Source organism: Hyaena hyaena, unplaced genomic scaffold, assembly GCF_003009895.1.
Source record: "Hyaena hyaena isolate Hyena2069 unplaced genomic scaffold, ASM300989v1 scaffold_663, whole genome shotgun sequence".
In the NCBI taxonomy this organism is placed as follows: Eukaryota; Metazoa; Chordata; class Mammalia; order Carnivora; family Hyaenidae; genus Hyaena; species Hyaena hyaena.
In genome coordinates this window covers 172,797-193,668 of record NW_024081296.1, presented here as the reverse complement: position 1 = coordinate 193,668, position 20,872 = coordinate 172,797, and the positions used below count along the sequence as shown (strand labels likewise).

At 47.6% G+C, this 20,872-nt stretch overlaps 1 protein-coding gene across 5 annotated transcripts; it reads right to left on the bottom strand.

The window, feature by feature from the left end:
- Nucleotides 1–400: 400 nt before the first annotated feature.
- COPZ1 (COPI coat complex subunit zeta 1) lies at nucleotides 401–20,501 on the bottom strand. Of its 5 annotated transcripts, XM_039216991.1 has the most exons (12): nucleotides 20,441–20,501; nucleotides 9,491–9,559; nucleotides 8,056–8,137; nucleotides 7,334–7,425; nucleotides 5,473–5,528; nucleotides 4,785–4,919; nucleotides 4,081–4,158; nucleotides 3,871–3,922; nucleotides 2,654–2,692; nucleotides 1,799–1,842; nucleotides 1,073–1,123; nucleotides 401–718 (listed from the first exon to the last, which is right to left on the bottom strand). In XM_039216991.1, exons 1-11 carry the CDS (start codon nucleotides 20,456–20,458, stop codon nucleotides 1,096–1,098), a joined length of 693 nt encoding a protein of 230 aa, XP_039072922.1. In that variant the 5' UTR covers nucleotides 20,459–20,501; the 3' UTR covers nucleotides 401–718; nucleotides 1,073–1,095. The 5 variants fall into 5 exon arrangements, with proteins under 5 accessions (XP_039072922.1, XP_039072921.1, XP_039072923.1 ...); XM_039216990.1 differs by having other exon boundaries at nucleotides 401–1,123; XM_039216992.1 differs by having other exon boundaries at nucleotides 401–1,123; nucleotides 4,785–4,916.
- Between the last annotated feature and the right edge of the window lie 371 nt (nucleotides 20,502–20,872).

The window sequence follows — 20,872 nt, the reverse complement described above, 5'->3', positions numbered from 1 at the left end:
GCGCCATTTCAGAGCAGGGGTGGGAGGTGCAGGAAGGGAGCAGGGGCTGAGGAGAGCCCCCACGCAGGTGCGCGTCTCCGGGTTACTAATGGCTGAGGCGAGAGCAGGCAGCTGGCTTTGGGGGTGGTTGGGGGGGAGCACTCAGTTCCCTAGGACTCCCACTGAGAAAATACCACCCCCACCCCACCCCTGGCGCCAATTTCTAGGCGAGGGGACTGAGGGATGCCAAGGAGGCAAACAGCCCCGTAAATTAGGGGGGGGGGGAGGTGGACTGCTGGGGAGTCTCTGAGGTAGGAGGGAAGAAATATTATAAGATGGGGAGTGATGGGGGGGGGGCTAGAGGAATAGAAGCAGCTGCCAAAAAGAGAGGAAGAGGAACAGAAACATCACACAAAGGCAGTTTGGAAAAAGAAGTCTGTTTTATTCCTCTTTGCACATAGCAGTATATGAGGGTGGCTGTCTCCTGGCTCCATACATCTCTGACACAAAAATGGCCCCTCAAATATGCCCGGTTATTCACCCCACTTCAGTCTTGGAGAACTGGCAGTTGGTGGGTGGGGCAGAATTAAGTCTCAGGAAGGTTCTTTTGAGACATTTTTGTGGGAAGTTTTGGGTCGAGGGGAAAGATTAGACCCAAGAGTGGGTGTTCCATCCTCCATCTTCCTGGGGAAAGCCAAATCCCAAAGGTTTTCTGAAGAAAGGTGCCTCTCTCAGCGACCTATGAAGGGAAGGAGCCCAGAGCTACTGCCTGGATGTAAGGCTGAGGCAGAGAGAAGAGGGGCTTAAGCGGCAGGGACTGCAGGCTCAGGGCAGAGGAGGGAAATGCATGTGGGGGAGCCAAGGGGACAGCACCCAGAGGCCCAGGTCATAAATCCCACCTCCTCCCCAGCTCGGAGCAAAAACTCTTCTTCCCAAGACAAAAATGGAGTTTTCGTCCAGGGACTGGCTTCGCTCCAGGGCACAGTGAGGACGAACCAGGCAAAGACCCCCTGGGAGGTGAAGGTGGAGAGTCAAGGTAGTGGACCGGGAGACGGACACCCCTACGATGGACACCCCTACGACGGACACTCACAGACCCACAGCGGTTCTGAAGCTCTAAGCCAGGATCAGGGTGGGAATGCGGCTGTGACGGAAACACAGGATTTTATAAGCCCTAGCCAATAAAATGTAAATCCCGGCCCCTTCCACTCTGTCCCCTGCCCATGAGCTGTTCCCCGTCTCTCCTCCGAGGCTGGATGACGGGGCAGTGAGAAGGCACGGGGGCAAATGCTGAGGCCAGTGAGTGGGGCTGTGGCTGAGGCTGGCTATGCCACCCCCTCGTTCTATAGGAAAAAAATTCTCTCTCTCCCTCCCCTTGCTAACATATGGGCTGTTGGGATGAAGGCCTGGTAAAGGCAAAGGGAGGAAAACACTCAGCACATTCTTTCTCCTGCTTTGATCTGAAGTGTAGCTGCAGCAAAGGGCACAGAAGTTGAGAAGAAAATACGGGGGTGGGGGGGTTGGGGGGGTAGGAGAGCGTGAGAGCACAATTCAGTGTGGAAAGGAAGAGGGTGCTTTCCCTGCCCCGTGTTCGAATCTGATGGGAGCTTTACTCCCAGGTTGTTAAAAGAAAGTGTGAAAGAGCAGGAGGCGTAAATGGGGGTTTGGGAGAGCGACCACAGACAGGATGGAGATTTAAGGATCCCTTGTGATCCCCGAGGTGACCCTGAGAGCATCGGCTGGGGGACTGGATGAGGAGTCACAGCAGACACGTGGATGTTCTGAGGGGGTGAGGAGCCAGGAACAGTGAGGTCTTCACCGAAGAAGTGACCACTTGATCTGTTCTTTGGCTGACTGCAGCACCTGCAGGGACAAGGGCAGCAGTGAGGGGCTGGCTGGGGGGAGGGCAGGGCAAGGACAGAGACTGGGGCTCTCCTTCCCCTCACTTGCCTTCCCTGTCCTTAGAAGAATGGCAAATAGAAAATCCCCAAGGGCAGAGGGATGGGAAGAAGCTCTCTAAAGCCCTAGAGGACTGTCAGTTTGGGAAATTCCAAAAAAATTCAAATCCACTGGGGGCATGAAGAGAGAAGAGGTATACCTGGGAGGAGAGAAAAAAATTGGGGGTTACTGGACATATGTTAGAAAGGAGGGGTGACCGCATCCAGATGGACTTCTCCGTGAGAATTCCAAGTAGGTAGAAAACAGAATCCCTCCCTTGACTCTCGCATCAGGTAGACAATCTTATCTGCAGAGAAGCAGGATGGATCTGCAAAACCTGCTTGTTCTAGAATATGCATTTCCAGCTTAGCCCTCATTTGAATAATAAGAGAAGAGAGAGAGAGAGAGAGTGTGTGTGTGCGCGTGCACGCACACAGACCATCTGCTTAAGGCAAGCCTCTGCTGGAGAATAAATCACTGAATGAGGCATCAAGCAGGGAGGGTTTGAAGGGTGCAGAGCAAGGCTGACAGCCACGGCTCACGGGAAGTGGGACAGGAGTTGGGTGGGATCGGGAGTGTTTGGCTGTAGGAGTCCCAGTTCTCTGGAATAGGGCGGAGCCAAGAAAGAGGTGTCTTCGGTCTCTAGGTTCATTCCAAGTTGGGCTGGGGTGGAGTGCTATTCTAGCCTCTTCAGGGACCCAGTCCATCTGGAGAGGAAGAAAGGAGAAAGTCGTACCTGAGACACGGTCTGTTCCGTTAGGGGGACATCTTCACCCTACGGCACAGAGAAAACAAGCATTTAGCATGGGAGAAAGCTGGAGTTAAGACCTGACTGAAGTTTGGCAGTGGAGAAGGAAAAGGCAGATGCCCGACTTCTCAGTCCCTTCTAGGAAGTACAGCCATAATTTTACTTGGCCAGAGGGACTGGGAGCAGAAAAGGGTCATTTCATCCATCCTCTGTTTTAAGGCAGGAGGACTTCTTAAAAGATTTATTCCATTCCAAGTAATCAGCAGGTTATCTGATCCTCAACTTGGGGGTGGGAGACCTGATTCCCTAGTCAGAGAAGACCTTCCCTGAATATCAATATCGCTAGGGAAAGGATGAGGGGGAGCCAGGGGTAATTTAATGGATCCCGCAAGGCCTGATGGGTAACGACAGCATGTTAATTTGAAGAAATAAACTGCTGCAACAGCAGCCTGAGAAGGGGAAGGCGGGAGTGGGGGGGGGGGACCCTCTCTCTTGCTACATAGAGACATATGTTAGAGGAGAAGATTAAACTATGCAAATGGAGCCCACGGCAGTTAAGGGAGAAGATTTCCCATTACCCGGCACTGTCAGCCTTCACTCTGTGGAGGTCAGAGCTGGGACATTCTATGAATGGGGAGATTTGCTGTGCTCAAACACCTAGGCACCCCACAATTTGCCGGTGGGCTCTCTCTACACTCACCATTATCTCCCCAGCAGACCTGGAGGCTTCAATGGTTAACCAAAAGGCCTCCTTCTGGTGTCCCTCGCACCAAAGGAGGCCTGAGGTTCTGCAAATAAACACTTCCTGATAGAGAGGTGCTGGCCTTAAGTTATATAGGACGCTATGACAAGGAAGACACTCCTCTGCCTCACTTGACTGGGATCCATCCCCAAAGGAAGTATAAGCCAACCTCAACTTCCTTTATAGTTTCAGAACCATTCATAGTAAAGTTTCTTTTATTAATCTTTGGTTCAATTAGGTGTGTACTAGATGTCCCCTCTGTGCAAAGACTGTATGAGACGTTAGGTAGCAGGTGAGGGACAAAAGTATGCTCCTTCTGCTTCCTCTCTTTGAGATGATGAGAATTTGAAAGGGAAGGAGAAGGTTCTATGTTTTCTATAAGCCCTGACCTTTAGATAAATTTAGCAGGTCTGGCCCTAGAGGGTGAGTGGACGGGGGATGGAGGGGAGCACCCTCTTCTTACCCTTAACGCTACTCGGTGAACCACTTGCTGAGGATCACTCTCTAGGATCACCCTACGAAGACAAAGAAGAGACCATCGTTCGCTCTGTCCTGAAGGACAAACCCATTGTGGGGATACTCCGGTCACTAGGGCCACTTGCCTTAGGACAGAGGCAACTACCCATCCTCTCACCCCAGATCCAAGGAGGTCCAGGCAGGTCAGAAAACTCACCCTCCATCTACGATTTCATCCACAGCCAAGAAAAGCCCCTCCATGTTCTCCAGCAGAGCTCGCTTTTCTACATTTTTCCTGAGTCCCCAAAGAAGAGAAAAACCAGCCTGTGTGTAAGAGGAACCTAGGACACTGTCTGGGTTGGGGACCCTAAAGTAGACCAATAAAATGTCTCTACCAACCGCACAGTCTAAAAAGTAAGTGGAGAAGAACTTGTTGGCTAATCCACTCTAAGCTTATTCCTCTTAGTTGCTAAGTAAGGATCAGGAATGTCAGGAAAGAGATTCAAAAAAACATAGTCAATTTCTGACTATTCAAGGGTTAATTATCCAGAGCTACTGTTTCTTCCCTACCTACCGTGACGTGGCTCATGACATTGCTCATAAACACTAACATCAGTGGGTGGAAAAAAGCAAAAAAACAGCTAAACCCAATCTGGAGGTGGCGGGAGGTGGAGAGGAATTGAGTGCAAACTCTATGTGCACTCAAGTTCTGACAGACTTTCTAAGCCTCTCTCCATTTCCCCCTGCGTTCCCCTCCCTCACCAGCTCTCCTCAGGCCTTGAAAAGAAGCCCAGCCAGGGGGCTGGGAACAGTCAGGGCCCTCATCCACCAGCTTCAGCTCCGGTGGTTGTGCATGTGGCCGGTCACATCCGTCAGCTTGACTCTTTCACTAGATCACTGAAATGAAGTCTATTCATTCACCTGGCTAAGAAATAAATCATCCCCTTCCTGAGGAAATCGGAGCCATTCGCCCTGCTGATTTTGTGGGGCCGAGAGCGCCTGCTGTTCTGCTCCGGATGGCGGATGGCTGTCTGTACTGGGTTCACTTGGGAGCTGCTGCGGGGAATGAAGCGCAGAGCCCTGGATGTTTTCAGGAGAAGTATCTTATATCTCTTCTGTTGCCCATCTAAACAGGGACCAGAGGCTTGCTGGGGAGGTGGAAGGGAGGAGAGGCTAAATGGCATATTCTTCCTGTCCTACAGAAACGAAAAACTAAGGGCTAAAGTTAAAAACGGGGAGGGTTGCCTCCATCCCCAGGGTACTGATGTCACCTCTGGGACACTTCCTTACACTTGCCCTTTCCCTACCTTCTCATGGAGTCTAGAAAAGCACCTTAAGGGGGCTCAGAGCTCTGACAGAGCCACTGGGTAATATGAGAGGAGACAGACACTGCTCTTGCCCGATCCCCTTTCTTGGGAGAATTATCCCACAGGAGGGACATACTTTCCAGCCAGGCCTCCCCATCAGTGCAAATTACTCTGAAATAATAAGCCTAACTTCTCAAGGTAAATCAATTCCCTGGAGCCTCTGCTAATTCCCCCCACAAATCCCTGGGCCTAATGAATAGTGACTTTCTCTCCCAAGCAGATGTCAAGAATGGCCTGCTCACCTCAGCATCTGGCTCAATGAGTCAAAGAGGCAATTCAGAACAGCCATGAGCATCAGCTGTTGGGAGACAGAAGAAGCAGAAGGATAAGGTTCAAGGCCCTGAAAGCTGCTACCTGAAAACAAAACCTGCTAATTCATTAAGCATCAAAAGACACAGGCTTTCACAAAGGACCGAAAGCATAAGGGAAGTCAGAGCAAAAACAGGAAGAGGACCTGTGGCTTCTCGCAGAAATAAATTCTGCTACACAATCCCCCAATTTGAGATCTCTCTCTGGCCAGACTGTTCAAACTTTCCTACCGCGGTCCTCTACAGGTCTTTACCAACTGCACAGATGTTATCTGATATCTTCGGGAAAAAAATCATTAACCAAACAGTGACTAAGGTCAGGGAGTTAGTGGAAAGAGCATGGGTTTTGGAGTCAGACAGAGCTGGGCTGAAATCCCGGCTGAGCCATTTCTACATGTGTGACCTAGGGAAAGTTATTAGGTTGAACCATATGAAACTGCCATTTCTGTAGTTCAACGGTGCTCATGTGCAAGCAATTTCATATTGTTCCTCGTGTTTTGGTTTCTTCATCTATAAAACAAGAACACTAATACCCACAACTCACATAAGTGCTGTAAGGATTAGGTAACAAGGTACCTTACAAAACACTTAAAGTAGTAAGAGCTCAGAAAGGGTTGCTTCTCTCAAACTTTTACTTTTGCTTCAAATTATGGGGGGGAGGGGGCTTATTTTTACTTCTCTGCCCTCCTCGGCATTGCTACCTGAGGTAAGTAGCTTTTCCTGTGTATAGGAAGCAGGTCAGGGCTATATTCACAGTTTTCTCAAGTGACCCATTCAGAATGTACAGCTTCAACATGACCCTGAATGTTGGCTAAGTGACCCAAGCTCCATCAGGTGTGGAGCCTTCACAGTAGGAGCAAGTATCTCCTTAACTTTGACTTCACCTCAGAAATCTACCTCTGAGGGGCACCTGGGTGGCTCAGTCGGTTAAGCGTCCGACATTGGCTCAGGTCATGATCTCACGGTTCGTGGGTTCAAGCCCCGCGTTGGGCTCTGTGCTGACAGGTAGCTCAGAGCCTGGAGCCTGTTTCAGATTCTGTATCTCCCTCTCTCTCTGACCCTCCCCTGCTCATGCTGTCTCTCTCTCTCAGAAATAAATAAAACATTAAAAAAAAAAAAAAAAAGAAATCTACCTCTGAAAACTCTATGCAGGGAAGACCATTGATATTATATATCAGTATGTATTAAGATATATCTGGTATCTCCAACGTGGAGATAATAGAGCAATGGTGAGGGGGGTGCCTGGCTGGCTCAGCTAGAGAAGCATGAGACTCTTGATCTTGGGGTCATGAGTTCAAGCCCCACGTTGGGTGTAGAGATTACTTAAATTTAAAAAAAAAAAAAAGAGCAAGTGGGGAACACGTGCATTCTAGTTTGATTTCTTTTTAATTTTTTAACTTAAAAAATTAAATTAAATTAAATAAGTTTATTTATTTTTGAGAGAGAGATACGTGCGAGTCGGGGAGGGGCAAAGAGAGAGGGAGACACAGAATGGGAAGCAGGCTCCAGGCTCTGAGCTGTCAGCACGGAGCCCAACACGGGGCTCGAACTCATGAACCACAGACCGTGACCTGAGCCGAAGTTGGACGCTCAACCGACTGAGCCAGCCAGGTGCCTCTAGGTTGATCTGTTTGCTAGGCCACATCTGTGAGGGCAGCAGGATTCTGACAACTTCATGAGCCCAGTCAGAAGCCAGAGGGACGTGGCACTCCTAGGGTCCAGAACCAGTAACGGTGTCCTGCCTGTGGTTTAGGAAGTGGGATCAGCAATAGCACAGGGCGATGGGGATTCTCACCTCATTTTCATAGGAGCTGCCAATCACATAGAAATAGAGATCGATGCTGCTTTTGTATACCACTGTCAGGCCTTCCAGGAGGGCAATTTCACCTGGGGGCGGGGGTGGGGGGGAAGGTAGAGACAGAGGTTGGTTGGTTGGCCCCGAGGTAAGCAAGTCCTATAGAGTGAGTTACCATGCATTCCTGGCATCCAGCTGTTTGGGCTCAAGGGAGGTAGGCTGTAATAACGTCCAAAGACCAAAGTTGACCGGCTTTTCTTTCCAGGTGGTAGAAGAAGGGAAGTGTAAACTTGGGGGAATCGAAACATGTTCTCCTCTGACCACCTCCCTGCCAGCTCCCCTTATTTCCCTCCTTGTATATGAGACAGGATACTAGTCGATCCTTCGGAGGTGAAAATGCAGAGCGGTCACCTTTACAGACTTCCATTTACCTGCCCTAATGGATGCGGTACAATAAGCAGAGCTGCAGTTAAATTTGTCAAGTGAGGCTCATAAATCCAGGGACTAGACAGGTAGCTAACAGCCAACCTTCCAGCACGGTATTCCCGCGTGAGGTACACTCACCTCCCCATTACATTTCTGAAGAGTTTATTATATGAGGGGAGGAGGAAAAGAGAGAAGAGAGGAGGCAGTCATTTTATCCTTTCTCTGCAGTCCCGCCGCCACCCCCTGCACACCACGGTCCCCGCAACACCGGGAGCAGTGAAAGGAAAGTGACCTACTGTCAGTCCGGTGGGTCTTGTTGAAAATGTTCTTCTCAAAGGCCTTTTGCTCCTTGACACTGGGGTAGGTGTCGTCATAGTACTGGTCGGAGGGAAAGGAGATGGGTTGGGTCATTAGAGCGGGGAGCCCAGAATGATTGGTGATGGTGCTTTGCCCTGGATCTTGGATTTCTTTCCTTTAAGGCATGGGGTGAGGGAAAAACACCACCACGAGGAAGGAAGAACTATGGAGGCAGGGAATGGGCAGTGAGTAATAGAATACCAAAAAGAAAAAAAAAAAATTTAGGGACCCTGCCGTAAGCAAGCCCATATCACACTTCTAAGACTGTAAGCCAAGGGCCTGCAAGCCCTACGGGCGAAGCTCTAGCCCTGTCTGCACTCTGGGAGAGCGGTCCCGAGACCAGCCTCATCGAGTGATTCCCAGGAGTGACCCCACGTCGGGGAGCAGCACTAGAGAACACAAAAGGCACTAGAGGCACAAACACTCCTTCCAGATTCTCATTCACAGTACGAAGCTGAGGGTCGGGGAGAAGCTGCAAAAGCCTCATTCCTCTAAAGAAAGGCACACCCTGTCTAATCTCTCATATCTCCACTCTCTTTTCTGAAAACTGAAAGCAGGAGACCATCCAGCACATTGCCGAGCCCACTCCCAAGCTCTCCCTGGCACGGGGGTGGAGATACAGACTGCTAAATCGCTCTGCTCTTTAGGGGCTAATCCGTCGCAGTCAGCTGAAGACCTATGACAGGTCTGGCATTTAGTAACTGGATAACTGTTTCAAAAGGTGTCCTGCATAGTTACATCCAATTACAGGGAGGAACAGCTGGTGAATTCTAAACTAATCTCTACCTGCTGATTGATTTATGCTGTGCTCGCCCGGAGTTAATACACCAGGGACAGAAAAAATTTCCACGGGGTGGGGGGCACTACAGAGGGAGAGGAGAGGGGTGTCCTTTCTCCTCTCTTTCAATAGATCCAAAGTTAGAAACACCACACTGGGGAAATCAGGAGGTAACAAGCTTAGTGGTGACTGCAGACTTAGGGCTGGAACCCTGGAACTTGCCAGAGCATTTCCTGGGAAAATGCAGGCAGGGTGACAAGGCAAAAGGAATGGGGACAAGAATGATGGGCACAGGCAGCCTGCTTCTCATATCCAGACACTGTACTGTTCAGAAACCAAGTTCCCAGGTTTTTCCCTGCTCTGATGCTAACAAAGGAGGTCAAGTACGGAAGCAGGGGGACTAAGGGACAGAAGCAGTTTGGGTTTTATCCAGGGCGGTCACACGAAAATGGGAGAATTCTCAAAATTACAGCATCAAGGAACAGGAGTTAATATAACTGGAGTTATCATAGGAGTTAATATAACCTGGTCCCCAGGTCCAGATCTCAGAACGAGTCTTTGTCTTGCTCCGCAGTGAATTTCAAAGGGAATCTCACCTTGGCAAAAAGTCGATCTCCGTCATTATCCAGAATCAGGATGGCTTTGACGGTATACAGGGAGGGTTCCTGAAGAGATATGAACATACCTTCAGTCCTGAAGGCTCCTGCTACCAGTGGCAAACCAGCTATCTTCCCCTGGTCCCACTGGGGCTGCGAGGGGATCCAGAGGTGCCTCTGCAGGTCCCCTAACCCACCCTGGTTAGAGTCAGGCAACTCCTGCTGAGAATGCTCAAGCGGTGAATGAACTGAATTGAGGGAGGGGGCATTTCAACAAAGAACTCTGAAACACGGTCAAAGAACCAGTTCTCTGAGCCCGGCTCACAGAGGGTTTAATCAAGGTAGGTTGTGCTGTTATTTCCAAATATTATGCTACAGCGTTGGTGGCATAGTGGTGAGCATAGCTGCCTTCCAAATATTATGCTACAGTTATTTTCCAAATTATACCCCCACCCCGTCTCCCCTGTACAGGTAGGTATGGAACGTGACCAGATTAATTAATAGGCACTGCATGAGGCTATCTGAAAACAGGGTCGAGTGCCCTAGGGTACTCAGAAGTTTCTGCAGTCCCAATGCAGTAGCAATGCAGAGGCATAAAGCAAGCCTTCCCTGAGCCGCCCACACACTGAACAGAGGGAAATGAACTCGCACACGTGCACACACTCGTGCACGCAGACACCCCAGCTCGGAATGCAGCCCAGTGAGCCATCCATCTCCCAAGACCTCCCCTATGATCCCAATTCCTCTATGATACTCCCAACACTACTGCCTAACTTGCCAAGACAAAAACCATTCTGAATGTTGAGGGAGTTAAAAAGTAGTAAGAAGAGGGTCTGAGAAGCCTGGAATTAATGGGCAGGAGGGGAGAATTCTTTCGCTACCAAAAGTCAAATTTTGAGGATAACGGCTTTCGTAAAGGAACCACAGCCTCAGCCTTTATGCTTACATCACTTAATGGCATATCACTTGGCAAAGGCTCCTCTACTCCTGCAACATCTAAGGAACAAGCTAACCAGGAGAGGAAAAGGAAGGGAGGCAGCGTTATGTGTATGGAAAGGGTCTGCAGGCTCATCTTCCTTAAATTTCTTATTTTTTTCTTAATGTATTTTTAAGTAGGCTCCACGCCCAACGCGGGGCTCGAACTCATAACCCCAAGATCAAGAGTCACATGCTCCACCAACTGAGCCAGCTAGACGCACCTCACATTCCTTGAATTTCTTTTTTCTATTTTTAATGTTTGTTTATTTTTGAGAGACAGAGAGAATGAGCGAGCAAGCAGCGGAGGGGCAGAGAGAGAGAGGGAGACGAGAGACAGAGAATCCCAAGCAGGTTCCGCACTGTCAGCACAGAGCCCGATGCAGGGCTCCGACTCACAGTCTGCCAGATCATGACCTGAGTGGAAATCAAGAGTCCAACGACAACGCTTAACCGAGGAGCCACTCAGGAGCTCCACATTCCTTGAACTGCTCATTAACATTACTTACCATTGATCTCCCTCCCCTGGGCTGTGAGACAGGGCTGTTGCCTCCCTTTCCTGGCCTTGCTTAGGAAACCCGAGGACCTCACAGGGGCCAAATATAACCTCCAAGCATGTGGCGTGTGTTTAATAAAGACCCAAGAGTGAGCATGAAAGAATTATTGTCAAGGATCCAGAAACTGCAGCCTCTACAAAGGCAAACTGTCCCATGAGGCACCGGGAGGTTTATGATTTTATACAAATGGCCAACACTGCCTTGGGGAATTAAGAATGAGAGTAAAGGGAACCCAGCCTTTAGACAACAGGGTGATGAAGAACGTGAGCTTCCCTCACCTGAATTCTTTTTTTTTTTTTTTAATGTTTTATTTATTAGAGAGAGACAGCATGAGCAGGGGAGGGTCAGAGAGAGAGGGAGACACAGAATCCAAAACAGGCTCCAGGCTCTGAGCTGGCTGTCAGCACAGAGCCCGACGCGGGGCTCGAACCCACGAACCGTGAGATCATGACCTGAGCCGAAGTCGGACGCTTAACCGACTGAGTCACCCAGGTGCCCCAACCTGAATTCTTGAGAACAGCAATTTCTGTGTCTTGTTCCCTGATGTATTCCAAGTGTCCAGAGCAACATGTGACACACTACACTCTCGGTATTTATTGGATAATTGTGACAATAAATGAAGTTTGAGAATAAAGTAAAACATTTCTTGAAGCAGTAAGCATCTAGGGGAACTCTTAGAATTAGACTCCCACGTATCGGCAGAGGTCCTGTTGTGGCCAGTCTGGGTGATATTACTAACCTACGTGTGTCTGCTCTGATCAACACTCCAGAGATGCCCACCGTCTACACGTTACTCCCCGGAATAAATAGTCTGCCTCAAACTAAGGAACTCTGCATCTAGCAGAGGAAAGTCCTCCAGAGTCTCTTCTGAAAGGTCACAAATGGAGAAGCTTTCCTAACCCCAAAACCCCACAGAAAGATCTCCCCCATTAAGCAGACTTAATTCCATAGTTACTTGAGGGACCAACCTCAACTGACCAAAAGGGAGACACCAATGGGAATGAGTTTCCTTCACAGAGGAAAAGAAGCCCACGGGGAAGGAAATTTGAAAGAGATCCTTTTTCCTACTTTTCCCCAGAAATCTCTGGCTCCGTTCTCTGCACATTCACAGAAATCTTGGAGAGCTTCCTAATGGTTTAAACTGGGCATTCATCTGGCATAGGTAACTGGTTCCTGCAGCCATAGAGTCTGGCATCCCTAGAAAGAATGGGATGGATCCCAAAGGAAAGAAAAACCCTATCGCCACCAGCCAACCAGCAGAGAGACAATGCCCTTTGTGGCCACTGGGGTATGAGTGCCTAAAACTGCTGGCAAAGACAGAAAGAGATTCCCGGGTTCTGCCCTTGGCCTTTCGCACTGGCTTCCTAGAAGATGTTATCACGGAAAGCCCCCAAATAGGAACTGGATCTTACCAGGAAGGATAAAAGGCAGTCGAAGGAAGGCGGGGAGAAGACCAGATTTGACTTAACTACAGCTCTGGAAGAGGTAAGAAGGCACTAGAGAAAAGGCTGGTCATTTCAGATTTCCAAAGGAATAACTAAATAAAGCCAAGAAGGGAGGCATGAGCTGATGCTGCTTTAACTCCCCACTCCGCGACAGCCGGAGCCAGCGGCTTCTCCCTTACGTCTCCGGCCACCTCCTGACTACAGCCGCTTCCATGTCAGCCGGGGGCCTTTACCTCTCAGGAGTGGGGAGGCCAAGAGTTTCTCTCATCCCATAAAACTAGCCAGTTTAAAGGCCCCAGAAACCATTACTGGTGATGTAATTTCATTTTAAGTTTTGCAAAGGGCAAGTTTATGAATAACTCCCAGCTACTGAGAAATGGGCCTCCTGGACAATGAACTAGGTTTGACCTCATAACACATTAAATGCTGATTACTGAAAAAGACCCTACAAGCTAAGGCCATGTTCAAAGGATTTAAAGGGTCTATTCTTCCCTCCCACTCCCAAATGTGTAGCTGCTAGAAAGCTTTCGAGACAAAGTTCTGTGATGCACTGACTTTCAGAGAGCCACAGCCTGAGTGTATAACAGAACTTCACCTCAAATGCTAATAGTGCCTGGAAATGATATGTAGGCAGACTGTTTGTGGGAGGTTGGGTGGCTCAGATAGATTTTCATGTACGTTTTTATTGTCAAGAAAATTAGACTGGATTCCTCAGGAGCACTGAAACAACACCAAACAAGCAACCAGCCTGCTGCAAAGGAGTCTTTGATCTCAATCACAGGATTTCTGTAGTCTGGTGAAAAACACCATCTCCCAGTACCCCTGCTCCCAGCAGAGACGGGACTAGAGGGGAAGTCATTCCTAGTGCTGCCCCCTGTGGGCCTTCAAATGACCTGCAGCTTCCTCAGGATTATAGTCAGCAAAAATATTCAAAAGGCAGCGCTGGGAAGAAGTTCTCTATTTGTGTGTCTTGTAAGTCAAACTAGGAGAGATGGGCTCTGAAAAAGCATGGAATTAAGTCAGTTCACAGCATATAGAGTAAGAAGACACTCTGGGGTAAGATCATGAAATGTCACCAGAAGAGGAAAGTGGGGAGAGGGAGAATGGGGAGAAAGGAGTCTTTGCAGCAGGCAGACAGGATGTTTGGGGGCTAAGAGTAATTTTTTTCTTTTTTAATTCCTGGGAGAGGGGGATGCGACCAAGAAGCCTTTGTGGAGCTAGAAAGTGCTATCCACACAGTTGAAGGAGCACAAGTAAGAATCTGGAAGAATCTCAAGTTGAGATTCCTAGAAAGTTCTTCATTTTCCACTAATAAAGAAATGTTTGGGGCGCCTGGGTGGCTTAGTCGGTTAAGCGCCCGACTTTCGCTTAGGTCATGATCTCGCGGTTCATGGGTTCGAGCCCCACATCGGGCTCTGTGCTGACTGCCAGCTCAGAGCCTGGAGCCTATTTCAGAGTCTGTGTCTCCCTCTCTCTCTGACCCTCCCCTGGTCACGCGGTCTCTCTCTCTCTCCTAGAAATAAATAAAAAAAAAAAAAAGAAAGAAAGAAAGAAAAAAGAAATGTTTATGGCCATGCCAAAAAGTAGTACCCTGGCTTGGCAAAAGGTCTTGATCAACAAGAAACAAGATGCTCTTCCCTTGACCCTATTTTTTTACTTATTTATTTTTTTACACAGGCTCCCTGCCCACCGTGAAGCCCAACGCAGGGCTTGAACTCAAGACCTGAGCTGAGATGAAGAGATGGATGCTCAACAGACTGAGCCACCCTGGCGCCCCAACTCTATTTATACAGTAAAACCAAGGTGGTAAAAACTAGAAGGAAAAATCCCTAGATACCACTCCCAGCTCTACATAGCAGAGCAGGTACTTTGCCCCTTGACTCTGTGCCAACTCCTTTCAAATGAAAAGCTCCTCTGGGGTTGAGGGCTCCAATTTGCCAGCCACAAGCCAAGGAACTTCAAACAAAAAGAAGAATTAGCTCGAGGCTCTGACAGGGAAGTTTTCACACACTACCCAAGGGTTTGCTTAGATCCAAGCTCGATTCAGGAAAGACTAGGAGTCACAGGTACCACAGTATATTATCCAGCTGCCTTGAGACCAAATATTGGTTATAAAGAGGAAACTGAACACAAGTCTCAGGGAGGAAGAAGTGATGTCCGGAAGAAACACCTATAAAGAATTTTCCCATCTGACAGAGAGAAAATGTGAAAGCACAGTCACCTAGAACTCCGTTATAGGAGAAAATGTCTCTGAACTCCTTGAATCCTTTATCATAATCTGGGTCAGCCATTAACTCAAGTTCTGCCTTTCTGTGGGACTCCGCTTCTTCATCAGAGAAATGAGAGGCCTGACCGAGATCAGCTAAGGTTAATACCTTAAGTTACAGCAGACCTTTTTGATAAGCTGATGAAATTTATGGACCCCGTGACCAGAAAAATACACATTCGCAAATTCTTATGATTTCAAGGAGCTCAGTTAGAATTAAAGATGATACTTCGTGAGGATAATAAGATGGTGTGGAGAGGGGAGGGGGAAAAAGGGGAAATTAATGATACTTTTGTAAATCACCCCCTCTCCTCTGCCTCGCACCAAATAATGACTGCAGTAAATATGTGTGTTGCCTTCATAAATTAGTAAATATGACTGAGAAAACTAACACAGCCAGCAGGGGGAGCAAAGGTCGGCACCATACCCCTCCAGCCTTCAGTGACTCAACTTGGTGGCTGTGAGACAGGCAAGGACAAAGATAACTAAGCCCAAGCGCCTCAGAAAGGCAAAAATCTCAGGTCCTCTCTTAAAATTCAGAAAGCCAGGGCACCTGGCTGTCTCAGTCGGCAGAGTGAGCCCAACTCTTGGGCTCAGGGTTGTGAGTCTGAGCCTAGAACTTTTTTTTTTTTAATTTCAGAAAACCTTATCTGGAGAAGTTTTCCCCAGAGGCCGCACAGTCAATTCTCCAACTGTTATGAAAGTCAGAAAATTACAGAAATGCAGGACAAAGCAGCACTGGAAAGAGAGATGAGTCGAACAAGCAGAAATCCGAGCACTCCACACCTGAGGCCCGAGAGCAACATTTTAGAACTTCCCGCCTTCCCGGTTCCGTAATCCAAGAGCTCATTTAAATATCATCACTAAAGGGAAAAATCAGACGGAAACTAGATCTATTTCTGCAAAGTCCTTGTTTACGATGTTTCGTGTTATCTGCCCCGCCCCCAATCTGCTAGTCTAAAGGAATGAGTCGACAGCCTCTGCACCCCAAAATTCAAAATCATGCCCTAAGGCATAACTGCTATCCCCTGCCCAGTTTCAGTCTCCCTCTGAAAAGTATACAAATAATAGAAAAAGGAGTTGAGGAAAACTGGTAGAGCTAACCAAACCAACTGGCTGCAGGTGCAGATACCTGCCTTGATGGGGAAAAACTATAGGGTCAGATAAGGAGACGCATTTCACTTGCGACACGTGACTTAGGTTAGCTGGCAGGAAAGTCTTCTGAAGAGAAGGTATGGTCAAACACCAGATGAGGAAAGCTAGGAAATCTTAGGATAAAGAGAACACTAATAATCTGATCTGGGAAAAGGTCCATTCTGTACGGAATCAGGGAAGACAGAATTCGAGAGGGCCCTTGCCAGCAGAGGCAACTTAGAACATGTGCATGGACTCAAACCCCCAATCCATCTTCGTCAGCTGCTTGAGGGCACCCTGCCTCCCATCTTTCTAATTACTCTAGCGTAAGTGGATAGGTGGACACGGATTCTTTATTCCAGTTCGATCCTTTGCTTCTTGATTTCCCCTTTCCATAACTAGTTGTCAATATTCTAACTCTAACCAAGTCGTGTCAACGGAGTAAAAGAACAGCAGCAAATATCTAGATTAAAAAAGACCCTAAATCTGCCACTAGGCTCCCTCAAATATCTGGATAATCGCATTCTTCCTCTGCTTCACAGGGAAGACCTGGCTTCTCAAAGGTCTGACTTTCTTCACAGGGAGACCCCCTCCTCTTCTTCTGACCGGGTGACAGCTCCCCTAGACCTCTGATATAATTTATACCTTGCCGGGGACCAACTCTTTCCCACCACTGTGAAGGAGAGGGAAAAAATATATATAAATACGTCGGAAATCTATAACGAGGTCTTCTTGGAGGGCAAGACATGGAGAGAGTTAGAAGCAGCGTCAATTGCTCTTTGGGGGTTTTAGTTCAAGCCGGGGTCTGCTTCCAGCAATCAACCATTAAAACAAGCCGGCCAGAGTAACAGCACAGTTTATTCTGATCATTTAATTTGAAGTGTCAATAAATTAAACTTCAATCAATTAAACTAGGTGTGCAATAACCCAGATGGACACCCCGACACCAACATAATCACAATAAAAATTTTTATGGCTGCCAGGGACCTCACCGGGGGCAGTGCTGGCACAGCTCGCGCCCTAGCTGAGAAATATATCTCCACAGCGCAGGAACGAGGAGATTGCTTCTCCTAACGAAATGGAGGGGCCAGGCACCGGCAAGGACGCAGCTGGGAGAGGGGCACTGGGGACTGCCAGGAACGAGATGGGAGTGCTTTGGGGGCTTAATGTAATTGATACCTTTGCCCAGAGCAGGGGGAGGGGGCATTCAGGCCAAGTACCTCTACTGTTAGTGCCAAAGGAATTTAACAAAAGCCCCATTACGATGATTCAAGAAGCGAAGGCCACAGAGCAATAGCAACCTTTAAGTCCTTGATGTATTCTGCATAGTTTCCTCCTCCATCTAGATGCACGCTCTTGTGCACTCTGGATGCCCTGATTTTTGAAGGAGGCTGAGAATTTGGGATATGGTCCTTGTTTTACGAAAGGATGTTGTAAAGGGAGAGAAAGAATGGAATTAAGTCTAGTCTGAAAAGCACTGGAAAAACACTCAGAATGAATCCAGAGAGGATTAGGAAAAATGAAACCTATGAGGAAAGATTTAAGGATCTAGACTGCTAGAGTAATTCAGCTTTGGGGGTGGGGGGGGGGGGAAGGAGGAAGGGGATAAGTCATTATCTTTAAGATTTCATAGGTTATTAATGGAGAATGGTGACCTGCAGAGATCCCTCTCCATTCACAGCGAAGAAAGGGAGCACCAGCAGGAAACAGCAGGAGAGAGGAAGCTAAGTCCAAAGATGCAGGCTGGGAGCACTATTAAACACTGGGAAGGAAGTCGATGAAAGGGTCTCTTTCCTTAGAGACTACAAGAGGACCTGAGAAAGATTAGACAGATCTGCTTGAAACCTTGAGCTAGATTACTTCATTCAAAGAGAAAAGTGACCCACCGTAAAATACCTAAATGAAGGGAACCTACCGGTATTTAGAAAATCCCATAATCAGATCAAGTTTCGGCAGATGTTTCTCCATGACGCCCTCTAGATTACCCTTCCCTTCTTCTCAATGGCTGTGTGCCTTGTAGAGGTGAGGATAGAAGAATATACATTCATCAGATTTCTGCAGAGGTCCAGCTGAACCAGGAAACAGAAATGTGAGAGTAGGAAGCCTATGAGAACTTTAGAGGTATCTGCCCTCCTTAAGGTGCAGTCTGTTAACTATTATCAGTAAACTCTAATTCAGTAGAGAGCTAAGGTAAGATCCAGGGATACCTCACACTTTTCACAAAGATGGTGATTTAAGTAATCAGGAGATGCGGCTGAGAAACGAAGGAAGGGATGAGGTTACAAAGGACCAGAGCAGAAGGGTGATTCTGATTCTGATGGAGCTAAATTCCGTGAGCCAGTGTGTGAGGGTAGAGAGAAATAAAAATTTAGGCAGTATCACCTGATTCTCAATCAGGGTTCCTCATCTGAAGCACTGAATACTGAAAACTATTTAAATGACTACCTTTTTTTTTTTTTTTCAACTTCTCCCAAGGATGGTACAAACTAGTGCCATTGTGGCTACAGAGAAATTGATTCATTACATTAATGAATGCCTTAAGGCTTACTTCTCTCCTAAAGCTCTGGCTAAGGCAGGCTGGAAAGATGAGAAAGATATATAAATTCTTCACTGGGGGCCCAAATGATAATGAAATTGTGAAGAGTTGATACAGAGGAAGGAAAAGATTAGTTCAATATCATAAGAACTTTGGAAACCAGCACATGAATTGATACCTGTTAGTACTTTGTCCCCAACAAAAGCTTTAATAACTGATGTTTAAAAGTACAATTCTGCACACTGGAGTGGTAGAAAGTCCATGAGGAGAAAACCTGGTAACAACAGAGAGAGACTTGGTCTGACAGGATGAGGAATCAAAAGAAAGAGAGAGCACGAGTGGGGCAAGGGCAAAGAGAGGGAGACACAGAATCCTAAGCAGTCTCCAGGCTCCAAGCAGTCAGCACAGAGCTGGCGAGGGAGCTCGAACTCACGAACCTGAAGATCGTGACCTGAGCTGAAGTCGGACGCTCAACCAACTGAGCCACTCAGTGACCCAGAATCAATATGGTTTTAAAAGCAAAGGTCAGGAGTCCCTGACCGAGGTAGCAGAAATCTTGGGTACTGATCAAAATGGATACAAGGAAGGGGCAGATTGAAATAGACTTCAAAAAGAAAGCAGAGACTGAAAACTGAGGTAAGAGAAAATGTGTGAGACTTTCACATATTCCTCTCACAACTTACCACTACACACAGATTCCTTATTAAGAGGGCTTCCCAAGCATCATGTCCCTCACTCCTATACATCTAAGCAGACTCCTTGTAAACAAATGTAGGGAGCATTTTAAAAATTCCTAAAAACTTTCAAAGAAACCAATTCCCTGGAATTTATCCTAGTCTGTTATCCGGTTAAGAATACTGGCTAACTGCCTGGTACAGAAAACTTATTAAAAACTATCCAGGAGGTGCCTGGCTGGCTCAGTTGGTGGAGTCTGCGGCCCTTGATTTCCAGGTCGTGAGTCAGAGCCAAAACACTGGGTGCAGAGATTACTTAAAAAATAAAAAAAAATTAAAAATAAAAAAAACCTCATAAGGTTGCTACCTAGACTTGACCAATTCACCTGATGAGAAGGAATTATCCCTATCTTTGCCATTTCGAAGGAAATCAAACCTGTTATTCTGATGAAAATCTGGATATGCACATGTATTAGAGCAGAAAAAGATGCAAGAAAACATCTTTAAAAAGGAAGGAGGTAGGGTGCTGAATTCCTAAATACATACATATTAACATCTCCACACTGTAAAACAGAGCACTTTAGAGAGAAATCCTCTAGTCCAGTTATAAAGAAAGGTAATAGTATTTTAACAGGCAAAAGGGATCATATGGGTAAGGAAGCTAAAACACTCCTTTAGCCACCGAAATTCTCATATAACCAGAGGGACAGTTAGCATCCCAGATCTTGCCGTAAGAATCTCTAAGGTTTTAGTGGGGAGAAAAAATGAGAACAGAGTAAGGAGTCTGGGAAAATATTCTCTAATCCGTGCTAACTTTATCAGGGATTCCAGAACTTTTACCATGACAAAACTACCTAATAGGGATTAACAGGAGACCGAAGTAAAAGGAAAACCGTTTTCTAAGATATGTTAACAGAACTGTCAACGGAGAGTCAAACTATGACAACCACCAGGAGGACCCTGTGATGACAAACGACTGAAGTCTAGTCTTAGAATTTGGGGTCAGTTTGGGGGTTTGGAGAAATTCAAATCAGAGTATCTTCCATAATGCTCAGAATCAGGGGAAGCCTAAAGGACCCCAATCCAGTACGCTTACGATCCTATGCGTTCTAAGGACTCCACGTGCTCCCTTCAACTTTCCACGGATTCCGCCCTCTCCCCGGAAGAGCTCCCTACTCTAAACCGAGGCTTTACCTCCTACAGTTCCTACACTAGGCCACACGCTTATTCCAGGGGCTGGCGGAAGCTTCGGTCCCCGAGGATTACCCGGAATTCCCCTTTCTACCCCTCCCCAGGCTGGTTGAACCCCAACTCCCGGCCCCTCTGGACACCACAGCATCTCGGCTGCCCCTCCGGCTCCTACCAAAATCAGCGCCTCCATCTTGCCCCGCAGCTGGTGCCGACGTGGAGCCGCAAAAGCAACACCGCCGCTGATTGGCCCTACGTCCTCACTAGACCCCGCCCAGAAGGAGGATTACTGGACTATAGCGTACCAGCTATTGCTCTATTGGCCAATCAGTGTACTAGCTTGCTTAGCGGAAGCAAGGTGTCCAGCCAGAAGACGCAGGCATTTGATTGTCAGTTTAAACACTCAATACAAGGCCAAAACCTCATGGTTGAATGGGGCGGGAGGGTCAGTGGGGCGGGGTTGTTTCCATGGGGAACAGAGGAAGCGATTGTTAATTTTCAATTGGTGGAGAGGAAACCACGTGATATCGTAGGTCTGATTTTTTTTTTTTTTTTAGCTGCTTTAATCCGCACTCCCTTTAGAGGGCGCTGGGTCTCCTTAGCCCTG

Bases quoted from the DNA above. Each gene is read 5' to 3' on its own strand.
- COPZ1 (XM_039216990.1), bottom strand. The intron at 4,159-4,784 runs GTGAATGAATAG...TTGGGGACTCAG, and splicing joins ATGATTTATTTCTTAGCCAG to GAAAAATGTAGAAAAGCGAG. The intron at 3,923-4,080 runs GTGAGTTTTCTG...TTGTCTTCGTAG, and splicing joins GATGAAATCGTAGATGGAGG to GGTGATCCTAGAGAGTGATC.